Source organism: Gordionus sp. m RMFG-2023, chromosome 1 (genome assembly GCF_954871325.1).
Source record: "Gordionus sp. m RMFG-2023 chromosome 1, tfGorSpeb1-WG-v2, whole genome shotgun sequence".
Classification (NCBI taxonomy): Eukaryota; Metazoa; Nematomorpha; class Gordioida; order Chordodea; family Parachordodidae; genus Gordionus; species Gordionus sp. m RMFG-2023.
In genome coordinates this window covers 86,572,111-86,598,468 of record NC_088775.1, presented here as the reverse complement: position 1 = coordinate 86,598,468, position 26,358 = coordinate 86,572,111, and the positions used below count along the sequence as shown (strand labels likewise).

Genomic DNA, 26,358 nt, shown 5'->3' with positions numbered 1-26,358 from the left:
AATATTTGTTTAGGTAAAAATTTCGTGTTTTTTTTTATAATAAATTTCTATTGATTTCTAGGAATCATTTTTTTTTAAATGTTAACCCACCCCCTCCCACTAATTTTCTACTTCTATTTCCATAAAATCATCTCAGAAATGTCTTCTTCTATTTTTTTTTAAAAAACAGTGGAAAAATCTAAAAATAAACAATACTTACAAAAATTTTAATTTATAAGCATAAAAAATTTTGTTAATAAATATAATATGAAGAAAAAAATTGAAAAAAAAAACATAATGCTTCTCCCTAAAGCCGATAAAATTATTATAGGGACGATGTTTGATCTTTTATGCATTAAAACTAAAAAAATGTATATTACATTACATTATTTGGCCACTAAGCTTAAGAAATTTAGTGCTTTCGAAAGTTTTGGCAAACTTCACGCTTAGGGTTGCGTCTTACTGAAATTTGGAAGAGAGGGAAGTAGTGTTGTTAAAAATGGCGTCCGATTAAGATTACATCCAAAATAGTATTATGTGAGCCTGAAGATTTTGCTCATAGATGGTAGAAAGGTTTGGGCATCTATCTGCTAAATCTAAAAAACTTAGAGAATATTATTAGCGAAAACCCGCCGTTAAAAATCAATCCAAATAGGATTTTTTAAAAAATTAAAACTAAGTAGGAGGGAGGGCTTTGGTTAATTCATTTGATGAATAGAAATTTCTCTCCTAAAAGAAGTAAATACGGTCATAAACGTGTACCCTTTAGAGTTCGGATTTATATCTAGAAGAATATAGATATACATTGTTAGATAAAGAGAAAATGTTATATTTTAAAGAATGCTTGTTATAATGGTAAGACCTAATTATATGGTTTGAGTAAATAAAATTTCCTACACAAAAACTAAATTAAAAGGTAGGGTATTATAAGAAAAATATAAAAAAAACTTAATATTAACTCATTTAGTATACAATAAATAAAATAAAAATGAAAATTGTGATCTCTGGGATAATATATCGCTGAATGTCTGAAGTCTGGGACGAAGTATAATAGGGGATCAACATACAAAATTGTTAGAGGCTGAATGTAAATGTTATAATTTACCACTTTTGGGCAAATAAACTAATCCCCATAAAGATGTCAAATAATTTAACTTTAATTAAAATTTAACCTGTCTGAAATATATATTTCATACGGCTTTCAATTTTCAAGTATCTCATTTCCTTCTTCGTCATACCATGATAACCTATATTCTTCTAGATATAAACCAGAAAACCTCTTAATCATATGCGATTATATCGCACTTAGTTATTTTATCTTACTATTTCATTCATTTTGCCCTAAGAACGATTGGTAATCAGTTTTCTCCTTTATTCGATTCTGGTCATTATCTAACAATTATAAGTTAAAATTGAAGGTATACTATATATATATATATATATATATATTATATTGTTGGCTTTAGAAAATAATGGAAAATTAGGGAATCATATCGCCTCAAAAGGTATATATTTCTTTCTGATTCAACCATCAAGGAAAAATATTAGAATGGCCCGTAATTCTTGGGGTAATATATATATAATCATAAAATAATTAAAGCAGTGATAATAAATATCGGCCCGATCCAATATTTAATATCTCGAAAGTCCTAATGATTTGCTATAGGACCTTTATATTTACTAAAAAGCAAAATTTTCTAATATAGGCAATATAAATTGGATTTATAACTCAAATATTCTCTCCATATAAGATCACCCGGCTTCGTTATAAATAAATAATTTTTTATTTTGGAGTTTAAATAAAATTAATCTAATCTTTCTATCAAGTCAATTATTTTAAAAAGGGATTTTTTCTCTTCAAGTAAAATACTGCTTCATGCGTTTCATTAACAACCAAAAAAAAGCACTATAAAATAATGACATTTATTTTTTTGTGATTTCAATTTTTTAATTTTTGCAATCAATATAAGGAAAAAAAAAAGAATTATTCCAAATTAGGGTTTATGGAAGTTAAAATAAATAAAATATTATTTTTAATTTTATATAATTATTGGTTTTGTGAAATTATGGCTTCTTTTTATAAATAATATTAAATATATTATATATATTAAGTTATATATTTATATATATCCTTTTTTTTAATTACCAATTAATTCAGCGATGTTTGAGTTGACTATCGTAAAATATTTTTTTTTAATAAATGGAAACTGATGGGATGAATAATTAAGAAAATAAATAATTATAATTTCATTTTAATTTTCTGGGTAGGCCCTTAAAATGTTCATAATTGGGGATCCAAGCTTTGAGCATATTTTTGTGTTATTGATGTTTGTCAATTAAAAAAAAATTGGAAGGATTGCATTACCAATTTATTTAACCCGATATCATTCGTATATTTTTTTTCTAAAAATAAAGAATCTGTTATTGGTCGACTTATTTTATTATTCGATATATAAAAATGGCGGAAAAAAATTATAAACGATAAAATGTTAATATTTGAATCACGGAAATTTCAAAATATAAAATAAAAATCATTTAAAAAAAATTTAAAAACCCATTTGCTTTAATATGAGCATATTTAATAGTGATAAAAATTATTTCGCGTTTTGGGATCAGTAATGTGTACTAGATTGGCGATTCATTAATAAGAAGTGTGCATATATAGGAGGAGTCAGCTGTCGCGCCATTTTGTGGTTTTCTCTTCGACGAATTGTCTTTATTTATTATTATAAGAATGCACATTAATGTCATTTAATGGTGGTAAAACCACAAAATGGTGTTACAGCTGATTCATATGCAAGGAAACTTTTAAATGAATTTAATAAATGAATCATCAATCTAGTAGTATATATGCCATGGCAAATCGATCAGTGATTTGGACGTCCATCTCAAAAATTAACGAAACTTGGCAAGTTAGTAATCTATGCTGTAAATGTTAATAAAATCAATCAAAACTTTAAAGCGCAAGTTCAACCAGATCCAAAGATATTAGCCTTCAAAGCCGAAAATCGCACAATGCTTGATTTCACAAATATTGTTTTTTTTAAATAAATAATACTTAAGATAGAGTTGCAAATTATATATCATTTTATAGTCCTTAAAATTTTAAAAATTCCAAGTGTTTTCTTATTTCCGGTAAAAATAAATAGTTAACATTTAGGAACGGATTTTTTTTTGGTTGTTGATATTCTCTAAAAATCTTTACTACCTTTATTAAACTATTTAATAAAAAATCTCAATAGCCATTTTATTTAAATTTTTATAATTTTATAAAAAAAAGATAATATAGATAGCGTCATATTTAAAATTATTATAATATAATATATTTAATAAAAATATGTATTGTATTTACATTAAAATGGGGAAAAAAAACGATTGAGTATAACCAATATGATTTAGCGTAAAATGTATTATGATAAAGATATGCGATTTTTTTATAATAGTCTGTATATAAAATCTTAATATATGTTTATTTTAGAAATATAGCGTCCTAATAATTATATCTGGTATGCCTACTTACACATCTCCCCAAAACATCTGGTTAAACTCAATGGATTATTTTATTTTAATACCAATACTTTTCGTATTTTCATTAATTATATTATATTAATTTTTGAATATAACGCCATCTATATTATATATTTTTATTTATAAAAATAACAAAAATTATACTCAAACTTTAAAAAAAAATGGTTATCGAGATATTTTTATTAAATGATTAAATATAGAGGTAAAAAACATTTTTTAGAGAATATCAACACCCCAAAAATATCCCTTCACAATGTTAATTTATTGTTTTTACTAGAAATAAAAAAAAACTTAAAATATTTTAATTCAATGTAAAAATTTAATGGCTATAAAATGATATATAATTTGTAATTCTATCTTAAGAATTTTTTTAAAAAAAACAAGATTTAATGAAATCACACATTGCGTCATTTTCGACTTTGAAGGCGTATATCTTTGGATCTGGTTGAGCTAGCGCTCTAAAATTTTGATTTTATTAAAATATGCAACATCGTTAACTATATATGCCAAGTTTCGTTCATCTTAAAGATGGTCGTCTAAAAATTTTATTTTTTTTGGTCGATTTGACGTGAAATGATACATTATGCCTTATTGATTGGGATATGAAAACCACGGAGTTATATTCGAACTCTGATTCACAAAAATGTATTTCCGCGTGTCTAGAGTACCCGGATTAAGTTCCACTTTAGGGAAAGTATTTTTAATCACATTGACCTATCAGATTTGACAAGTTATTAATAAATTTGACTTAAATTTTATTAAAAATCCATTTTTAAATTGTATCTTAACCCTATAAACCATATCTCTCAAATCTTTAAATAACCCTAACTCATATCTTCCTAACATTTAATTCTAATTATGTCTAAACCTTTGTTCCTTCAATGAGTAAAATCTTCAGGCTTGCGTAATATTTTTCTGGATGAAATATCGAGTTAGCCGTTTTTAAAAATCGGCTCAAAACGACCCGTTAACAACACTACCCAACCCGGGAAACGTTTGAATTTTTATTTATTTGGGCCGGGAATAGAAAAAAAATGATTGGTTAAATATTTGCAATTTTGTATATATGTATGTATGTTGCCCCATCAATGTGTTATCTTTTTAACTAAATCCTTTTATTAAATACTTTTTAAAAAATATTTTAAAATTCGATTTTACCTGAAATGTGTTCCATCATGTTTGGAACACCTTACCTATGAATTTCAGACAATTTAGCTATGAATCTTTCCGCAGATTTTTTTTATATATAAATATAAAATGATTCAAAATATACGGAAGAATTGTCTACAATTCGTAATAAGTATTCTAAACATGTTGGAATATACTTCTGGTAAAATCGGACTACAAATTGCCGGAAAAAAATACAATGACGCTAACATATATTTTCTTTTTATGTATCGTAAAGCCAAGTCCGGGAACAGGAAAAGGTAAATTGGGGAGGGGAGGAATATAACGAGCGAGCGTGATAAAAAAAACTATATTATCCTATCTAAATGAAAATGACAATCCAATTAATATTTTTATATTTATTTATTTTTTCCCATATTTTTTGATTAAAAATTTTGAATTTTAATTTTAATCTCAAAACATAATTCTAAATCATCTTTGACAGAAATAGGACATATTATATAATGCATTAAGACGTGTATTGACGAATTTCGATATTTGATAGAAGTGATAATCTATAAATATAAATGTTTTTGATTTTTAAGTAACAAGTCCCGGTATTACAAATAATTGTATATTTTTAGTTATTTTTTTGAACTGCATATATTTCGGGTTAAGCTTCGTATTTAGTTATTTTTAAAAAACCGGACTGGACCGGACATTATTTTAAAAGCTCGGGTAGGGTCGGGCAACCTTAGTAAAAAATAAATTGGAATCAGGCAGGGTGGGATAATTTAGCAAAACCAAGCCAAAGCTAAATTCCAACAGAGCCGGATCTAAAATTTTGCCATTTGCAGATCTCTACACCCAACATCAAGTCTTTCAAACTCTTTGAAACGCGTGCCTATATATGATTTAAGTTTTTAAAAAATTTGCTAAAAATTTGGGTTCTACGGAGTAAAGTTTCTGAACTCTAATTTGCTAAACTCCTATACGACATAATACAGTTTTGTTTTTCCCTTACAATGTTGAAAAACAGCCATAAATCTTCTTTCACGTTATTTATAAACGAATATGTTTAGGCAAATAGTCATCCACCTTTCATTAATTATATGACACATATGATACAAAGTTTAAAATATTTATAAAGGTGGCTTATCGATAAATGCATGTAACATTTCCAATATTCATGACGAAACTTACTAAGGAATAAATCCAGTGGGCAATATGGTTCGAAAGGGATGGGTATGAAGTTAAGAATCTAATCTTCGATTCTGAGTTGATTAATTTAATAAATATCGATTTTTTTTGGCGACACTTAACACCGAACAAAGTTTGATGAAAATGATTTATATATTCATAACAAAAAAAAATATGATGATGATGAGATGATAATAATATAATTTTATTTCACATTTTATAAGCATTTTATTCAATTTTTTTATCAAAAATTTTTCATCGTATTTTTATTTTTCTCATTATTATATTTAACCAATTTGCCAAAAAAATTACTTAGTATGTCCATCGACAAAAAATAAATGTAATAAATTAACACAGAAATGCAAGTAAGAGGGGTATTTTTTTTTTTTTAAATAAATTAGATTTTTATTATCTAATATTTTCAATCAAAAAATTTTGAAACAATTATTTAGGCGCCGGGAAGTAAAATTTTGTAAAATCCCATATTGTCTTTATTAAAAATATACCCGAAAAAAAATATTTTTTGGGGGTGGGAAAAAGGGATATATATAAGGAAGTTAATTAAGTTCACTTTTTTTTCAAAATATTTAATAAGATTTTATTAATATAATATATATATTTTTTTATTTTGTAAAAAGAATGATATATCCCAAAATCAATTTCTCTAGTAGTGTCGTGTCATTTAATGTTGTTATAGGGCTCGGTTTAAGCCGATTTTTAAATACGGCCTAACTCAATATTTTGGCTAAACCTCGAGATTGTGCTGATAGATGTCCAAGCCTTTGTTGCCATCTATGAGCAAAATCTTCAAGCTTGAGTAATATTTCTTTGGATATTGAATTTATATATTATAAATTTGCGCTAGTACTGGGTCGGAAAACCCGTAATTATTAACGGATCGGTTCGCCGGATTTTGCTGACCTCTAATACTATGTGTTGAAGTTGAAATTGAAATTTTAGCAAAAGAGAGAGCGAAAGTTAGGGGAAATCTTTTGCTAGGTTTTTGTTTGTTTAAATAATAAACTATTGATTATTAATTAAATAAAGTGTATAAAATTTTTAAAAATTTGACAAATTCGTAAATTTTGTAATTTTATATATATATATTTTTTTATTTTTAGTTTATATCAAATCAAACTTGATTAGTTCAACAAAAAAAACTTATCAAAATATAAATTAAGTGTAAAAAGGTTTCAAATTTTTAAAAAAAAACAAACTCGCTTCAGACCATTATTCTTGCGTGTCTTGGAAGAGTAAAAACAAAATGATGAATAAGAAATATTTACATTTTCAATAGTGGGGCAGGGGACGAATGAGCTCTGAATTATAGGAAGTTCTTAACTAGTGTTGTTAGAACTGTACATTTTGAGCCGATTTTTTAAAAACGGCTAATTCAATATTTTATTAAGAAAAAAAATATTATGAACTCTTAAGATTTTGCTAATAGGTGGCACAAAAGTGAACATCTATTAACAAAATCTCAAGGGTTAGAGACAATATTTTTCTAGCTAAAATATTGAGTTTGCCGTTTTTAAAACGAGCCTAACCCATATCGAGTCTTATCAAACAATTTATTCAGATTTTGAACTTAGGACACCCTGTTCTGTTTTTTTCTTCAAGTGTGTACTAAATCTATAGAGACTAAACAGATATCATTTTAGAAATAAGAAAAGTCAGGATATTAGACTTCTTTTTTTAAAGAGTAAATTATATAGGTTTGAACCATATTTAATAAAATAATCAATTTAAAGTCAAAAAGGTAATTAAAAAGTCAAAAATAAAATTTTAATGATAGCGACGGCCCCGGGGTAACTTTTGTGTCATTTGAAATAAATTTAACAAAATTTCAATATAAGAGCCCTAAACACGTGTCTAATTTTGTTAATAAACTAACTTGATAGTTATAGTCGAAAAATTCGACGAAATACTGTAGCAAATAAATTAGTCGATTAGTTGACTAAGGGCTAAAATTATTAATTTTATTTATTTTTATTATATTTAATTTATTAAAAGTTTTTGAAAACTTAAAAAAAAATCTACCTAATTCTCTACAAATAAAATAATAATTTTTTATAAAAATACGCAAGATATTTAAATTTGGTGTGTCAGCTAGTGTTGTTAAACGGCTCGATTTAAGCTTATTTTTAAAAACGGCTAACTCAATATATTAGCCAGAAAAATATTTTCTAAGCCTCAAGATATCGTTAATATATGTATAGACCTTTGTGCCACCTGTGAGCAAAATCTTAAGGCTTGCATAACATTTCCTTGATAGCCGTTTTCAAAAAATCGGTTCAAAATGAGCAGTTTAATATTACTATTGTCAACAAGGCACTAAAGAAAATTAAAAATAAATTAAATGAAATGAAATAGAAATAAAATTATAAGCAAATCCAAGAAATTAGTCGTTCTAGTCGATTAGTCGACTAATTAACGCTTATATATGTCCGTTCCAAAAAAATACAAAAACCGGAGGATATTTACTAAAGAGAAAATAAAATGAAATATTTATTATTATTAAAAATAATAATTTTACTATCGTATTCCATCACGCGTAATATAGTATCTAACTCATGAATATCCGACAATTTTGCAATTTAGATTCATAGAATTCGATTTAAATTGATTTATATATATTTTTTTATTTTTTTGTAGATTATTTATGAAGTTAAACGAGGATTTCATGGCAAATTGTGTGAAATTCAATACTGCGCACATAGTTTAATCCCCCCCCCCCCTCAAAATAAACTTTAGTGATTAGAAAACGAATATTAATATTTAAAAATATTCCTTCATTCCCCTGTCGCAAAATAGAGTCAGATTTAATTTCCTTTTGATTCGTTGCCAGAAATAAATATGAATTAAATTTATATTCATAAATCAAATATCCGCACATTCATTATCGCCATAAAATTACCCGATTTATGAAAAATTGATTTTTTATTTTGATATTATATACCAATACTGATTCACAAATTATATAAAATTTACAATGACATTAAACATATCTTAAATTACCAATAATTTCTTCTTAATTCCCCCCCCCCCTCATCCTTCAGGACGATTAGGATACCTTTTTAATGTCAAAAAACAATTTTTAATTAGTTTAAAAAATATATAATATATAATAAATCTGTTTTTTAAAATATTTCAGTCATATTATACCTTAAAAATATTGGTTTTGGTATGATAAAATCGGATGATTGTCCCGAACCAAAACCCGAAAATATTTACCTATAAACCTGGGTCGGGGCCTAATATTTTAAAACACGACTATAATCACCATATAATAAGAATATAAAAAATAATATCATAGAATGGATATATTCACAATTCACTTAATATTTCCATATCAAAATTTATATCTCTCATTAAAAAATATACTTGTAAACTAGTTTATAAAAGAAAAATAAAATAGTTTTTTAAATTTTACTAATTGTAATTATTTCTAATCAAATCCACACAATTTAAATCTGTTTTTATATGTTTTTTCCGGCAATGTGTTATTTTTTTAAATTTTAAAATCATTTTTTGAGCGTGTATTTTTGAATTTAGAAATCTGATTTCACCAAAATTTAGATAATTTTGTCATGAACTTTTGAACTTAATATAATTTAATTTCTAATAGTTTATCCATTAATTTTTGATATAAATCAAAAATGACTCAAAGGTTATCAGTAAAATTACCAGGTATTCTAAACATGCTGAAATAAATTTCCGGTAAAATCAAAATTTTAAATTTAAAAAAAAAGCGCTCAAAAAACGATTTAAAGTTGAAAAAAATAACACATTTGTCGGAAAATACACATTAACGCTAACATATATATACACTCTATTATGACTAAGTAAATATAATAGTTATTAATTTAGAGATATTAATTTTTTTACTTTTAGTCACTAATTATATAAGCTTAAAAGAATGAAAGAAAATTCATTTATAACATTTACAATATAATAAATAACTAGATCCGATTAATTTTTCAGGTAATTTTTTTTTAATATAGATTATTAAGTTTTATAATTAATATTACTCTAAAACTAGTTAAATATTTATGAATTAATTAATAATGGCCAATTTTTCTATTTTTAAAACAAATTCGATATATATATATGTATGTATCTTGTGCAATCTTGATAATGTCAAAACGTCAACTTATATTTTTAATCCCAATATAATTTTTTTATAATGAAAGAATAAGAAGGGTATGTAATAAAATATTTTTTCAATTTTTATTTGGAAGACAATTATTATATTATATCTAGAACCTAGTGTTGTTAAAAATTCCGATTTGGGTTCTATTTTTCAAAACGGCCCAATTAAGATCTTAGCTAAAATAATATTCTTGTATAAAGCATTGAAATTTGGCAAATAGATGTCCAAGCATTTCTGTCAGATATGAGCAAAATCTTTAAGGCTTACATAAAGTTATTTTCGAATAGCGCTTTTTAACAATAACAATACTATTATAGAATCATATATCTGACCGATTTTTTCAGATATTCCAACCCGATATATTTTAAAGGATCGGAGTTTAAATCCAATCCAAAAATTTTATTTTAGAAATAGGTTCGAGTTATATCCGATCCAGATATTTTTTTTAATATTGGGACTATTTGGAAAAAAAGAGGGAAAAAAATTTATATAGGATATTACAAATAATATATATATAAGCCTTGGTCGAAAGATTTGGTATGGGATTATACCCTGTATAGATGCGTTTGGGAAATCGAACGCACAATACGCATCCATTGCGGCTGCCTAACTATCCAAACGTAACAAATATCCTCAATTAGAAAACTTATTTAAGGTAAAAAAAGAACGAAAAATCAATGGAGATCCACAAGGAAAATTTATATCTTATGCAGATCCAATTTCATCTCCATCCTAGGTTCATGCCCCCAGATATGACATTTACATTACAATTTTTTTTAGTATCCCCCACAAGTTTTAGTATATATATATTTTTTTATATATATTATATATGATTTTTATTTTGAATGTTGAAAATAAAATTAAGTAATTTTGATTTTTAAATTATAAAAATAATTTTTTTTTAAAAAAAATATATAATAATTTAAAAATTTTGTCGAAGACTACCGACAGAATTTTTTTTTTAAAAAAAATCTTTAAATCACAAGGTTCCGATTTGAGGACTCGGTTCGGCTCTGATTGCTTCCCTGAAGAATCTCACTTATAACTCAGTATTTTGTAATGTATAAAGCAGAGTTGTTAAAGGATCTAGATACAAGTATCTAGATCCTGTATCTAGATATAAAAATGTGATATCTTTATCTGTATCTAGATAGATTTTTGATTAAAATATCTGTATCTAGATATTATTTTAGACGATGTATCTGTATCTAGATCCATTTAAAAAGTATCTTTTAACAACTCTGGTATAAAGGTATAAATGGTTCCTCTTAATGGTTATCGGTGCAGATATGAACCAGGCTAGATTTTCTATTTAGGATTATATTTTTCGGCTGATTTGAGCATTAATCAATATAATTTGAAAAAATTGAGCATTTTTATCCACTAGAAAAATTTTGACTATTAATGGGTTAAGCAATATAGATGGTTCATGAAAAAGTTATTTCAACTGAATTTATTATTAAAAAAATGAAGAATTTTGAGATATTTTTTTTGTTGAAATAAGTAAATTTGAGAGTAATTATCCCTTTTTTTTTGTTCTTCTTCTGGGAACCTCGATGGATGACATTTGGATATTCATTATATAATTTTTTTTATACAAAAGCGATTTTAATATTGATTATTTATTTTATTTTATGAATATTTAAATTAGTCAATCAATTAATTGTTAACAAAACAATTCGATATTAAATTAATATAATATAATACATTATTATAAGTCGGTTCTTAACCTATGTCCGTGGACATCGAATCGCTCTTAATAGTAAAATTATCGCAAAGCGATTCAAAGTCGATTATTAATTTTCTTTATCATTTTTTTTAGATTAGGCTTTGGACATTAAAAAAAATTATATTTATCTCTTCCTAAATGGGATAGTAGAATTGTCTCTGATAAAAAAAACTTATATGCTAACAACTGTCTCAATCTGTTGACAATCTTGATAAAGTGGTCATTCATCCCATCCCAAACTAGAGTTCTGAGAAATCAATTTTTTTTTGTCCCGTTACCCGAAAGTGACAAAATATATATATCTTAAAACTTAAAATAATTACTTTTCTCTAAATATCCTTTTCTATTTATAATGTTAGGCATTCAATTCAAACATTCTTCAATGTCTATGCCAATATTATTTTCCTAAGAAAGACATTAAATTTTCAAAAAGAATATTTTTAAGTAGGAGTGACAGCGAGCATAAATTAGCAGATGTCATGGATCGATTTTTGACATTTTTTACATCTTCCCCCGAACCGATCCTGAACAAAATTTTTGTTTGCCCGATTCTAAGGCCTCCATACAATAATGGCATTTTATAAAACAAGTTTTTTTAAAAAATTTTATCAATATTCCAAGATGTTTGATGCGTAAAAAAATATATAGCTGCCAATCAATCTATTGCTAACCAGGCCATTTATAAAAATCGACAATAGCCCATTGATAAATGTTTAAGAAATTGAATGAAACTGAAATAATGTAGAAATCTATATATCAGAATTTCGACTTCTAAGGGATGCAACCAGAAGACCCCGTATAGCAAATAGGCTGCCTAACAATATTAAGCTTCCACTACCTATTTTCAAGGGTTAAGGTTAGGGTAGAGTTAGTTAGGAATGTTCATTCAGAGAGAAAGGTAGAATAGGGTTTCTGTCCTTATTAGATGTGATGGGAGGTCGGGTAGCCAATGTAGGTCTCTATAATCTTCTAAGTTCTTATATAATAGTCGTTAGAAAATTAACATAAACCTATGTCCTTGAAAGATCATCATAAAGGATATTTAATTTGTTGTATATATATATATATCATTTTGATGATTTTCTTTGTCATGCTCATGACTTGGGGGCGGGAGATAAATTTAACGATTTAAATGACTATTAAAATTGAATAACATTTTTTAACAAATTATAAATGCTTTTTTTTTGTGTGTTAACAACATACTTGGTTGAAAATTGAAATCATAATCCTATCAAAAAATAATAATAATAGTTTTTTTTTTGAAAAATTGCGATTAGATTTCGCAATTAAACAAAAATATTAAATTAAAATATCATATAAATTTTGTAGTAATTAAAATAAAATCTCGACCAGCACAAATAATTGGATATGATCAATAATATTTTATGGGGGTGGTTAAATTATGCTAGTATAACTTATTTGCCTCCCATTAGTTATGCTCGAAAAAAAATTTGAGGCATCATCTAGGAATTTAACTATAATGTCATATCATTTATAAAAAATTAATTGCTATACAAGTGCAACTATGAAAGTAGATTTTGGGGGCTAGTCCCGCTCTAGTGTTGTTAAACGGCTTTTTTTGAATCGATTTAACTTAATATTTTAACCAAATATTGCCTAATCTCAATATTTAGCTAATAGATGTCAAAATTTTTATGTCATCTATAACCAATATCTTCATGCTTGAGTAATATTTGTTTTGGATTAACTATTGAGTCAGCCATTTTTAAAATTCGGCTCAAATCGAGCCATTTAACAACACTACCTCCCGCCCCATGCCACTTACAATCGGATTTCAGAAATTTTTATGCAAACGTATTTTTATATAAAAATTTTAAATCCCAAATCGAAGTATTTTTGGACCGAGGCCGGTTTGAACCCATATTGGAAAATCGGTACCCATTTTATTAAATCAAAATCCCTGCTTTCCATATGGCTTACCTAATTAGCCTATAAACAACCCGCAAAGAAAACACCTGAGGGAGTTTCATGAGACCTTTTTTTTGGCTTAAAGATTTTTGCGGTACGCCTCTGTGGCAGTCTAGCCCAACAATATTTTACACGAGTTGACCATAATATTCTAAAAACAAAATAGATATCGCACCTAAAACAAACGAGAAGACGATAAGGTAAAACATATGTTAGGTAAGCATTTTAATTATTTTTAGGAAAAACAATATTAATATACACTCGACAGTATATTAGCCTACTTACATAAAAATTATTTGAAGTTGATTATTTTATATTTATTATTTAAGTTAGGAAAAATATTGGGTAAGGGGAATAGCATATAATAGATGAGGGTAAAGTCTGATAGGTTTAGATTTTCTCCAAAAGTTCAAAGCTAAATCCTACCATTTTTAAATTTGATAACTTTAAACTTTTACATTTGCCCTAGCTTTACCTGCTAGACTAAACTGATCTTATACATTACTTTTTAATATACTTTTTTTTTCTGCAAAAATTATTATTCTTTTAATAAAATAATTAAACAATTTCTGTTAAATTCTAAGATCAATCAATTATTGCTGAATAATATTTCTTTCTTTTATTTAAACACTAAATTATATTAAAAAATTTGATTTATTTGTTAACTCTTGTAAGAAAAAAAAAATCTCTTTTTATTCACAAACTCAACAGTTAACATAGCATTAGCATTTTGAAACACAATTTATATTATTTTTAATATTATTATACTTATATACAAAATTCGCAAAAATTATAAATAGTAAAAATTTAATTAAAAAAAAGAAATATATATAAAAACAATTTTTTTTTCTGCCTATATAACTTAAATCGATATAACCTAAAATTAACTGCTAATTAATTCCGCGTTTAAAAACTTTTACCAAAGAAAGGAATGCTTACAAAAAAAATGCTATTTAAACCAAAAATTGTAGATACAATAATTATCAATTTGTATTTTTGAGAATCAATAATTGTTTGAAATATCTGCGTACTAATAATTAAAAGTTAAGATATATAATTACATACCTAAAGAACTGGTCGTTACATTTCGAATATTCAAAGGTATGAATAATTGAATAATTATTCGATTCGTAAAAATCAATCAATTTTTATTTGTTTTAGAAATGTATTTACAAAAGACATGGGGATCGCAATAATATTCATGAATATCTTCTTGAATATAGATATTTTTTCGCATTAAATATTTATTATATACTAAAATTGAATAGCGGCCAGAAATATGCTGGACAAAAATATACCCCAGACAAAATTACCCCATCTCCCCGGAATTTTTTTTACAAAATTTGCTAATTTTCATGAAAAATTAAATGATAGAAGTATCTGTTTTTTTTATAAGATTGACCATTTCGAAATTATTGGATTCAAGAAGCAAAAAAAAATCGTATTCTTATAAGTAGAATTTTAGAAATTATAAAATTAAACCATTTTACTATAAAATAAATATTTTACACCCCTCCCTCCCCTCCCATCCCCACCAAAAAAAATTGCAAAAGTTTTGTAAATATATTGCTTAAACTTGAGATTTGCTAAGCCTAACCCCTCCGATCGCCAGATTTTTAAGTTATAACGAGCCTAGCCCAGAGACAATTTAAATACATAAAAAATTACCGGACCGGGTGGACAATCTATATATATAAGAATCTACTATTTTTTAGGGAAAATTTCAATAGGCTAAAATTTTGATATATTTTTGTAATTTTCAAAAGCTAACATTTTTGATTATGTTGGTTAAAAATATGGACAAATTAATTATTTCTTTGTATTATTTAAAGAGCTGTCTAACCAAAATTAATGAAAATCTATATTAAATTAATATAATAAAATTCACATAAAATATAATTAAACCAAGTTCTTTATAAGACATGGTTCCAATTACAAATACCTCAAGTATACAGATATCAAACACAAATTGATTTATAAAAAAGGCCGCTATTAGAAATAGATAACCATACCCGGCCTATTTTTTTTTATAAATAATTTCGGTTCGGGCTGAGTCGGGCCGAATATTTAAAAAAATTTGAGCCTGCGCGGAAAGACAAATAATTTTTATCTCGGGTCAAACTTTTCGGGATAAACAAATAAGATATTCTTTCGGGATCGGGCCGGAATTAAAAAAATTAGACTCTTAGCAGATCACTAATAAGAACCTTAATCGATATAAAGGGGAAAAAAAAATTAGATACAGATATTAATGGGTTGAAAGTTTTTAAAAAAATTATAACGCGGGGGCGGGAAAAAAAATTTAACGGGCCGGGTCTAGATTTACTGATCTAATAAGATAAATAAATAAATGTGATCGCGCGTATAAATTGTATTATATAAAAAAACTTAATTTTTTGACACTTTTTAAATGATTCAACTAGTGTTGTTAAACGGCTCATTTTGAGCCGATTTTTTAAAAAGGCTGACTCGCCGAAGCCTCCGAGATTTCGATAATATATGTCTAGATCTTTGTTTCTTCTATGAGCAAAATCTTCAGGCTTGCGTACTGGATGAAATATTGAGTTAGCCGTTTTTAAAAATCACTAGATTCAATAAATTAGTTAAATAAATCCTAAAAAGTATTTGCTAAACCCTTTAAATGGCTCGATTTAGCTAGAGATTCGTTAGTAGATGTTCAAACCTTTCTGCCAACTATGAGGCAAAATCTCCAGGGATTATGTTTTTAGGCTAAAATATCGTATTGGTCTTTTTTTTAAAAAAATATCGAGCCCTTAAAGTATGGCTTTAATTTTTGGATAGTGTTGTTAATCAAAAACGAGCTAACTCACCTAATCCCTCAAGATTTCGGCTAATATATGTCGAGACCTTTCTCCCTTCGATCAGGCCTGCGTAATATATTTTTTTGGGGATAAAATAATAAGTTAGCCGGTTTTTTTTAAAAAAAATCGCTCAATACGAGTCGTTTTAACAAAATTAGTGTTGTTAGCACATTTCCTGTCCAATTTACATTTTTTCAAATTTAAAAAAAAAATGGCACCCAGTAAAAAGATTTTTTAGATGGTATACAAATATTAAATTCACATTTTCATTAGTAAAAAAAAAAAGACTTAAAATGGAACAAATCTGAGCCACGGTTTTTAAAATATTTTTTCAAAAATATAAATATCAAACAAAGAAAAGTAACAAATTTTTTTTTTTTTACCCGTTAACAAGTAAGACATGGAAAGTGATGTTATAAAGAAGTTGGTAGTATTTCTCAGCTTTTTATTTCCCAAGATCGTCCATATAGCCGCCAAATTTGCTAGAGTTATAACCATCCCAGCGATCAGATATAAGCCTACCACTAACATATCATTTGTGGTCATCATTGTCCACTTTAAATATTTTTTTTTTCACTTTTTAAAAAGCCACGAATTTAATATAATAAAAAAGTTTAAATTTGATTTAATTTTTTTTTTTGTTAATTAATTTTCTAAAAAAACTATAATTTTTGAATTTTTTTAAAAATATTATTTTTAATATTTATATTTTATATAATATTTTTTTATATATATGTTAAATTATTAAATAAATAATAACATAACCGACGATATAAATTTACATGTGTTTTTTTTCTTGTTATAATTAACTTTTAGCAATTATCATTATAATAATAAAATATTTTATAAGTTTTAAAAAAATTATTAAAATTTTTTTTTCTAGATGAAAATTATAAATTTTGACAAAATCAATTTTATTTATTATTTTATAATTTTGTAAATTTATAAAATATGCTGTAAGGAAAATTTTCGGGAAAGGAAATTAGTTAAAAATATTGTTTTGCAATTATTAAGTTCAAACAAAAAAATTTTTTTTTAAAAAAGAACATTTTATATTACTTAATATTTTTTTTTAATAGATATTTATATAAGAGTATGACAAAATTATAGGTCGCTAAAAATAATCGATATCAAAAACATAAATACTATATACTTATAAAAGTATATAAAAATATAAGTTTTATTCTTTAAATTCATCACTGTGTATTATAATATATATATCTAATATATTGCATTTCAGTGGTTAACAATTGATTCTAATTTTTTTTAACATTAAAAAATGTTTAATTTTGCCATTAGTAATATAATATAATATTATAATATTTTTGGTCATCCGCGTATTATAATATTTCAAGCGTAAAATTAGAAATTTTATAACTTTTTTTAATATGATTCCATATTTATTATAAAAATATAGCTCGTGTTGGATGCCATATAATAGCATTCTGTATCAAAAAATATGAAAATGATGATAAAATAAGGGGATAGGGGGGGGGGGGTTAAATAAATTTTTTAAAATTCGTATTATATATTTTAATGTGTTCTGTCTGATTAGTGTTGTTAATTAGTTGTTGTGTAAAACTAAGACCTAGGGTTTGGGTCCAAAAATCGACTAAACCAGCTCTGAGCACGAACCACGAGCATAGACCCGGGGTCCAGACCCGTGGTTTAGACCTGGGGTTCAGACTCATGGTTTAGACCCGGGGTTCTGATAAACCAAAACAAAAAATAAATCTCATTTACTAATCTTAAATCTTATTATACATTCTAATCATAGATTTAAGCTTTGTTTATTATTTTATTTTACATTAATCTCATTTTCTAACCATTTAAATATTGTTTAAATTGGGGTGCTTTTGATTGGAGTCAATTTGACCTAGCTATTTTTTTCTCTTCCAGACTATGTTAAATTCACATACATAATTATTATTTTATATATTTAACACTCTTCAAAACTTTTGTGGGATTTATAGGATATCTACTACAAGCAACTTTACAAAATATCAACAATTACCTCTTGAACACATTATTTTTTAAACTCTGCCATAATTATCCTCAATAAAACAATCATCATGTGATCTTTTTATATTTTTGAAGTTGTTTATTAATTATTTTTTTTACGTAAATTTTTTTTTTACGTAAATTTTTTTAAATTTAACTTTCACTATATTCTTTCTTTCTTTCTTTCTTTCTTTCTTTCTTTCTTTCTTTCTTTCTTTCTTTCCTTCCTTCCTTCCTTCCTTCCTTCCTTCCTTCCTTCCTTCCTTCCTTCCTTCCTTCCTTCCTTCCTTCCTTCCTTCCTTCCTTCCTTCCTTCCTTCCTTCCTTCCTTCCTTCCTTCCTTCCTTCCTTCCTTCCTTCCTTCCTTCCTTTCCTTCCTTCCTTCCTTCCTTCCTTCCTTCCCTTCTGTAATTTTAAAAATAAATTATTAAAAATAAAATTTCCATTTTTTTTTAGAAGTATTTTTGAAGTTAAGTAGTTTATTAATTATTATTTTTCAGTAATGTGATGATTTAATGAAACATGTTGACCATTACCCATTCAGATAAAAATATTTTGTTTACAAAAATAATTAAAATAACACATTTACATTTAAAAACTTGAAAGAAAACATTGAGAAAAACATTATTATTTTTTTAAAAAAAATTTAATTTAACTTAAATTAAAACTTCTTGTAATTATTTTTTAATTTTATGACAATTTTAATTTAAAACTTCTTCAAACCGAATATAGCCGGCTAAAATATCGGTTATACGTTTTTTAGCCGAAAACTATCACTCTGGCTATTCGTGGTTATTCGTAAAAAGATAGAGGCTCAAATTTAGAAGTAATATAAATAAAAGCGCCTTAATGTTAAAGGATTTTCTTCGGCAAGAGCCTGAAGATTGAGCCGTAGCCTCATTACCTAATTATGGCAATTATACAAACTATATAAAAAGGATAAATGGAAGATTTTATATAATTTGACTAACCCCCCCCCCCCCCCTTCCCCATATATATAGACTATTCAAAAGTATTCTAAATATTCCATTCAAGCTCAATCTTGCCGAATTTAGGAACTAATGTTATCAAATGTACTTGTCTAAGATGCATTTCTAAAATTAGAAAAAAAATCTACGTATTTAAAAAATAGATATGATATTTAACAAATCCGGCCAAAGTTCGTATCTAATTCTGAACTAGGATGGTATAGCTGGAAATAATCGCTCGGCAACCAAGATAATTACTCATTTATTCCTATTTTTTTGGTATCGATAAGCTCTATGTGGTCCCGTTTAAAAAATTTCTTCGCCCTAAGCTGAGTTTCTCAGGTCTTTACTATCAACCCACCAAAAAATGCCATTGCATTTTTCTATTTCTATACACTATAATTTTTATTTAAATTATTTGAAATAACATTATTTATCTGAACCCCGAGTCTAAACCATGGGTCTGAACTCCAGGTCTAAACCACGGGTCAGAACCCAGGTTTATGCTCCGGGTTTCTGCTCAGAGCAGGCCTGAGAACCAAATTGGGTGGTAAATTAACGACCAAGCAAATTAACAACACTATGTCGATCTGATAAATCAAATGGAAGAAGAACTTCATGATTACAATCTTAATAAGAAGCAGTAATATATTCCACGGTCTTTAACATTATGATAAATTAGGGGTATTTTTTAGTATGAATCGACAGTGATTGATTTATGTAAAAATAATCCAACGCACATTGGCGTCAATTGAATGACGTAGTGAGGGACTAGATTGGCCATTCATTAATTAAAAGTGCGCCTACATAGGAGTCAGCTATAGAGCTATTTTGTGGTTTGAACTTCGACCAATAATCTTTATCATTATATGAATGCTCATTAATTTAATTTAATTCGACGTGCAAACCACAAAAGACGCTAAAATTGACTCCAATATATGTACACTTTTAAATGCAATTAATAAATGAATCTCTAATCTAGTAGTAGTAATATATATATATGATTGATTGGAGTGGAGAACAAATCGGTAACTGGTGCAGTCACTTGGTATTTCTGCAAACATTTAATCCTACATATGTGACCTGTGAAGGAAATTTCTCTAGGTGGGAAGAGTACTAAATTTGATGAGTTTTTTTTTTTATATTAAATGGGTAAATACTAAATACCTGTCACCAAAAATTTATAGAATAAAAAAAAATTTGTAACCATTTTATATATATATAATTTATATAATTATTATTATTATAAGTTTGAATAAACCAATTTATCAATAATTTTATCAAAAATTATCATATCTTATTTAAAATTATTAGGGCAAAAAACATTGGACGAATATTGTAGAAGGATGGGTGTTATTGAGTCATCCCTTTCAAGGTTAGGGTTACCTTCTTGGTAATAAAAAGCAGAGTGGCATTGACATCATATATAATACGTTTTAAATAATTCGCCAAAAATTTGTGCTCATAAACATAAAAATTATAAACCAAACCACAAGATTCTAAATTTCAAACTTTGGAAAACTATTTTTTTTTTCTTTTGCACTACGTTATTTCAATGTGTGCAAACCTGTGTGTGAATAATGATAATTTTTAAAAAAAATAAATCTCAATATAAATTAGAGAAATCGTACTATCCGAACCCAACATATCTATAATATTTTTAGGCAGACTAGCCATATGCAAAATTGATTGCAAATATGAATGTGGACCAGCAACGAGACATAGATTTTTGGAAACCCTATACAGTTTGAAGTGGGGTGACCATTTTAATTTGTGACACTAGATTAACTATAATAATATAAATTTTAATTTTGTTCCAAATTTAATGTGGTATACAGTTATAAAATATTTTAATTTCCATTAATATTTGCCCATTCTTTAGAGAATCAATATTTAATAAATTCCTGGAATATTATACTTAATTATTTTCTCTCCGACAGAGCTCGGATCCTTTGATATTTATAATTTTTCCGCGTTCCCTGAAAAATAAATGAGTGTATAAGTAAAATTTTAAATAACTTTTGATGTTTCTTGGATCGAAATAGGACGTTGACTTAAACCGGATCACACTCAGACTTCGAAAATATACCAAGGAGATGGTCAGACAATATTTTTTTTATTAAAGTTAACTTCAGTGACATATGTGTTATATTCAGACGGACACTTATCGTTTTATAAGACAAAGCAAATTTATTTTGCATGTTTTCGGGACAAATAATTTTCTCTCATACCCTAGTCTACCACTCACCTCTTCGTTGTTACTTTGCGATTTCACTCGCAAGGCTCATGATATTTTAACACAACAAAACAAAACATTAAAATTAGACAAGATAGTATTATTGTTAAATACTTAAATAAATTGTAAAACTGATATTAAATAGTGGGTTTGAGGCGCTCCCATCTTCCTATGGTATCTCATTGGGATCTAATTCCAATGATCTTCCGCTCCCAACAAGCATGATCATATGCTGAAATGTATTTACTTCGAATTTATATTTTTTATAAAGTGTATTAAGATAAGTATTAATGTTAAGTGTAAAAACTTCAATACACACTTTTAACGTGTAATTTGGAATAATATTAAGAAAATGCAATTTTTCTTTTTAATTTTGGAAAAAAAAATGAAAAATTTTTTGCCATTTTTTGAATAATTATTGATAAAAACTTAATGCTAAATTCGAGAATTAATTAAAAAAAAATTCTATATATAGTTCTAGTTCCATCTCACAAAAAAAAAGAAAGAAGTGAAATTGATTATTTTAACCATTTTTAACCTACGCCGTTATCCAATTTATTATAAGAAGCTTAAACATATTCTTAAAAGTTATGACAATATACATATGTGATGTAAAAAAAAATATAACGTGCGTAATCAATTTTTTGTAACATTAAAAAGTCATTTTGTTGATTAATTTTATCTTGTTAAAAATTCAGTCCAGAATTATCGTTGGCAGATTCTTAGACCTGAATTAGTGGTTTGCAGAAAATGATAAATTTATGCGAAAACTATGGTATATATGTTGGTAAAATATATTTTAGGACAAGAAAATGAAGAAATATTTATAAGAAACTCCAAAAAATATTTTAATAAATTCTTATTATTATTATTTATTTAATAATGATATATTATTTTTGTTATTCATATATAATATAAGTCAACATAAAATTTATATACGAAAAAAAATAATAATTACAAATTAAACATTATAAAGGTGAAATATAGTGTAAAATGATGGGAATAAGAAATAAAAAAGTGAGTCTAGCGAAAATCTGTGAAACTGCCATTGAAACTTTGATAATTCGCTTTAAGGCTATATCCAATTTCTGTCTGAGTAAGAAGCCTTCTCCTGGATCGCCAGTATGTTTGAGGATGTGAGATCCTAACTTGAAGAAGGATAATGCAAGCTTACCAACGGATGTTAAGGTAGTGGATATTATTGGGATAAAAATGGATTTTCTGATATTTTCGAATATTTGAAAATTTTATGTTGTAAAAAGCTAATGGATCTACAGAACCTGAAATCTGCAATCTTCCTTTGCTGTCTACGTGGTTTCTGCAAAAAAATGAAGAAAGGTCATTGTAGTAATTAGGCCGATTCCTATTGTTGAAATTTCTCAAATAAAAAACAAAGCAATTATAGCATATTGTGCTTTTTAAAAAAATTTAAAAAGATTCGCTACGAATATTTTAAAAAAACTATCCAAAATATCACTGACCCTCTTTCGTGTTAACATAAATGTGGAATGTTAATAATGATTCCGTCATACCGGGCAGGCAACCTTAGTAAAATATTTAGAAACGGGCTGGGTGCTAATTTTGGAGAAGAAACGGACCTGATAATTTTGCCATTAACAGATATCTAACTTACATTATCAAAAAATAAAAAAATAGTATTGTATTTAAAAATTTTTTTTTATTTATACTTTATAATTTTACTTTATAATTTTACTTCATAATTTTATTGATATCAAAATTATTCATAAATAATTTATTCTCTTTTAGCTGTGATTCTTCATCTGAAGTTGGCGGAATTCTTTCGATATTCTTACAGGGGGCTGACTGTCCATGCTATTACTCAACAAACTTATATCCTTTCAAAACCTAGTTCAGCACACAAATGCCTTTGGCATGCATTCCATCCGTTTCCCCACTTCATTATGAAGCCAAGCTTATAGCACATAAGCTTAATAGAAAATGTTAGGGCCCATATTCATTGTCATAACTCGGCGTTGAACTAGCTAAATTATTAATGGGTCTGGTGCAGTTTACAATATAACTCAATTTATGCCTCAACCAATTAGGAATTAACTTAAAATAGACCTGGTACACATATAAAGCAATCTCTCGGATTACTTCCTCGTTAAAATTGATTGCATAAATTTATTTGCTGCTTGGAGGCGCAGTAAATTTCTCAAGTCTGCCTACTCTTGTTATTCAAAATTTTTTCAGTTCCTGAAGGACTGCTACTCCAGATCATGACACCTCGTATTCGGTGTAAATTAATATAATCATTAGAAATCATCCAATTGGGTCATCCATTTTCTCTTTTGTATAGGAATAGACTAAATTATCTAAAACATCAATTACCAGTGCAGGCACAACTTACTCTCCTGCTATATAGATAATAGAATATCAGGGGACTCATTCAACCAAGTCAAAGCAATAAGCATAAAAAAATCTTATAAAAATATAGGTATAATAGTAGATTCGCTTAAGAGCAAAACTATCCCCAAAACAACAATGTTGTAGATGATCTCAGGTTCAACCGTAATAAAAAGGAGCGTTTACCATATATAGTGGTGCCACTCCTAATCAATAAAAATTATTTCTTTAGATTTTAGACACGTAAAAGGATCTTACGCATATGCACCACATGATTCCAAAAATTATTTATACACTAATAGAGTCACGTATTTTTCGATATTCTGCTATTCTTGCTACCAGTGGCAGCATAAAAGTTTGGAAGATGAGGGTGGGTGGTAGGAGACTTTCTCTTTCATAGATGTTTGATGGGGGTGCAGAAGTATGTATGGAATAAAAAATATTTTTCTCTCTCATGTAAACGCTACTTGCTACACACCTATGAGAAAAAAATCTTGGCAGCAGGCATAATAAATTCTATATTCGATGAATTATCCTGGCTACAGGATATCCTATCCACCAAAGTAATTTGGATTGTATATGTTCATCTTCCCTACTCCCCGACAGCGTTTTCATATCTTCGTGCTTAATATTTAACCCAGTCATCAGTAAGTTAACGACATACCCGGATCCCCTACTCTATAAATCCATCGACCTCTAGAAGTTCTCTTCCGTGACTCTCTCTTCAACCTCAATGCGAAAGACTAGAATTTACTCTTGGTTGGCAATTAAGCCAACTTTGGAAGATTCCTTTTTTCAACTTCTTCTGTAAAAGATTATGAATACCCTGAAATCATTCCTTTAAGTAATCTTGTATTATTTACAAATGATGGTCCTTATCACGCGATCAGATTTGCTTAACTGCAATGATCATACCATACTAATCCCTATATTTCAAATGAAGTCGTTCATACCAAAACCCTTTTCCATATTATAATCCCATAACATGATGAGAAATTTGTGGGCTACTAAAGAGAGTTAGGTCTAGGCCTAATCGTTCTTTCATATTACAAAAATCCTTGCAATCAATTAACACAAATTGAAAATTATATTTAATCATTTCGATATTAATATTCCTTCATCTATTTATGTTTTTTTTTTTTGCTTTTTTGGCATGGCAACAAAGATTTACGGAATTCGATAAAGATTTTTTAAAAGATATTGAATGTATACCTTAAAAAATTATAAACGCAAACAATGAAACTTTTTAGTTAAATACTTTCGTACGAATTTTCGGGCCATCACATTTTTAATATATATATCTAATTATTTTCCAGTGTCAATTAAGGCTCTTCTATCTCTCCTCTATTGCGTTCTATTTCTTTCTACAATAACCGTTTTATAAATCAATAGTGTTTATTATCTGTATTGTGCTGGATTATATATTAAATAACTTGTTTAATTAGCATAAAATCATATTTATGAAAACTGGAAATTTGGTAGGGGTATTTAGAGCCTGTTAAATGAACTGAATTCGCTGAAACATTTTATTTAGATTTTTGTAATCGAAAGATAATATATTCATTAGTGATCTGCGTCGGGCCTAATTAATTTTTCAAGCCCCGCCCGACCCGTAATTTTTTTTAAAAAAGTTTTGCCGGCTCGGCTCGGTCCGTTTTCTTAAAATTATCATACCCAAAATATATTTTTATTTTATATTAAAAAATATTGACGCCCTTTTGGTATAATATGACTCGACATAAAAATTGAAAAATTTAGATATATTTGAAAATTTTTTATAGGCCCGACCCGACCCTAATATTTACAAGAAAAATATCAGGTCCGACACAGCCCGAACCCGATTTTATTGACTCGGGCCGGGTACGGGTCGGGCCTACTTTTCCAGATCTTTAATATGCATAGTCTTTTTATATGGAGTCTGTTTGTGTATAAGGTATACGCGATTAATCAGTATCAGTTCAACATTATACTGCCTATATCCAAAGCATTATCAGTACTTTAAAAAAAATTTTCCCGTTCAATAGTTTCCTTATTTGAGTATAAATATAACTAATATATTTGTAAATTTAATTATAAAAATTCTATTTTTTCTTAAAATAAATAAAAATTATGGGATATTTGGTATAGAATTCTGTGCATGTCGGGAAAAAATAATCCGGGAGTCTCTCATCATGGAAGTAACCATAGAAATCCTGAGATGTCAGAAGAAGGCCCCATTTTAATGATTGCTTTTTGGGTAAATTAATATTATAAATACAAAAATAAATGGTATCTGTGGCTCAGAGAATTAGAAATATGAATGAGAGAATAAGGTGCAACAAGGACCCTGGCTTGATCCCC

At 27.1% G+C, this 26,358-nt stretch overlaps 1 protein-coding gene across 2 annotated transcripts in view; it reads right to left on the bottom strand.

Moving 5' to 3' along the window:
- The window catches only part of LOC135931363 (uncharacterized), a 40,191-nt gene extending 23,078 nt beyond the window's left edge, over nt 1–17,113 (bottom strand). Inside the window, exon 1 of one of the 2 annotated variants that reach the window (XM_065468421.1) lies at nt 16,831–17,113. In XM_065468421.1, the coding sequence (XP_065324493.1) occupies nt 16,831–16,996 (166 nt within the window). In that variant the 5' untranslated portion in view covers nt 16,997–17,113. Of the gene's footprint in view, nt 1–2,934; nt 2,977–16,830 lie in introns of those variants that run through there. The other variant, XM_065468422.1, reaches the window with a different exon arrangement.
- Between the last annotated feature and the right edge of the window lie 9,245 nt (nt 17,114–26,358).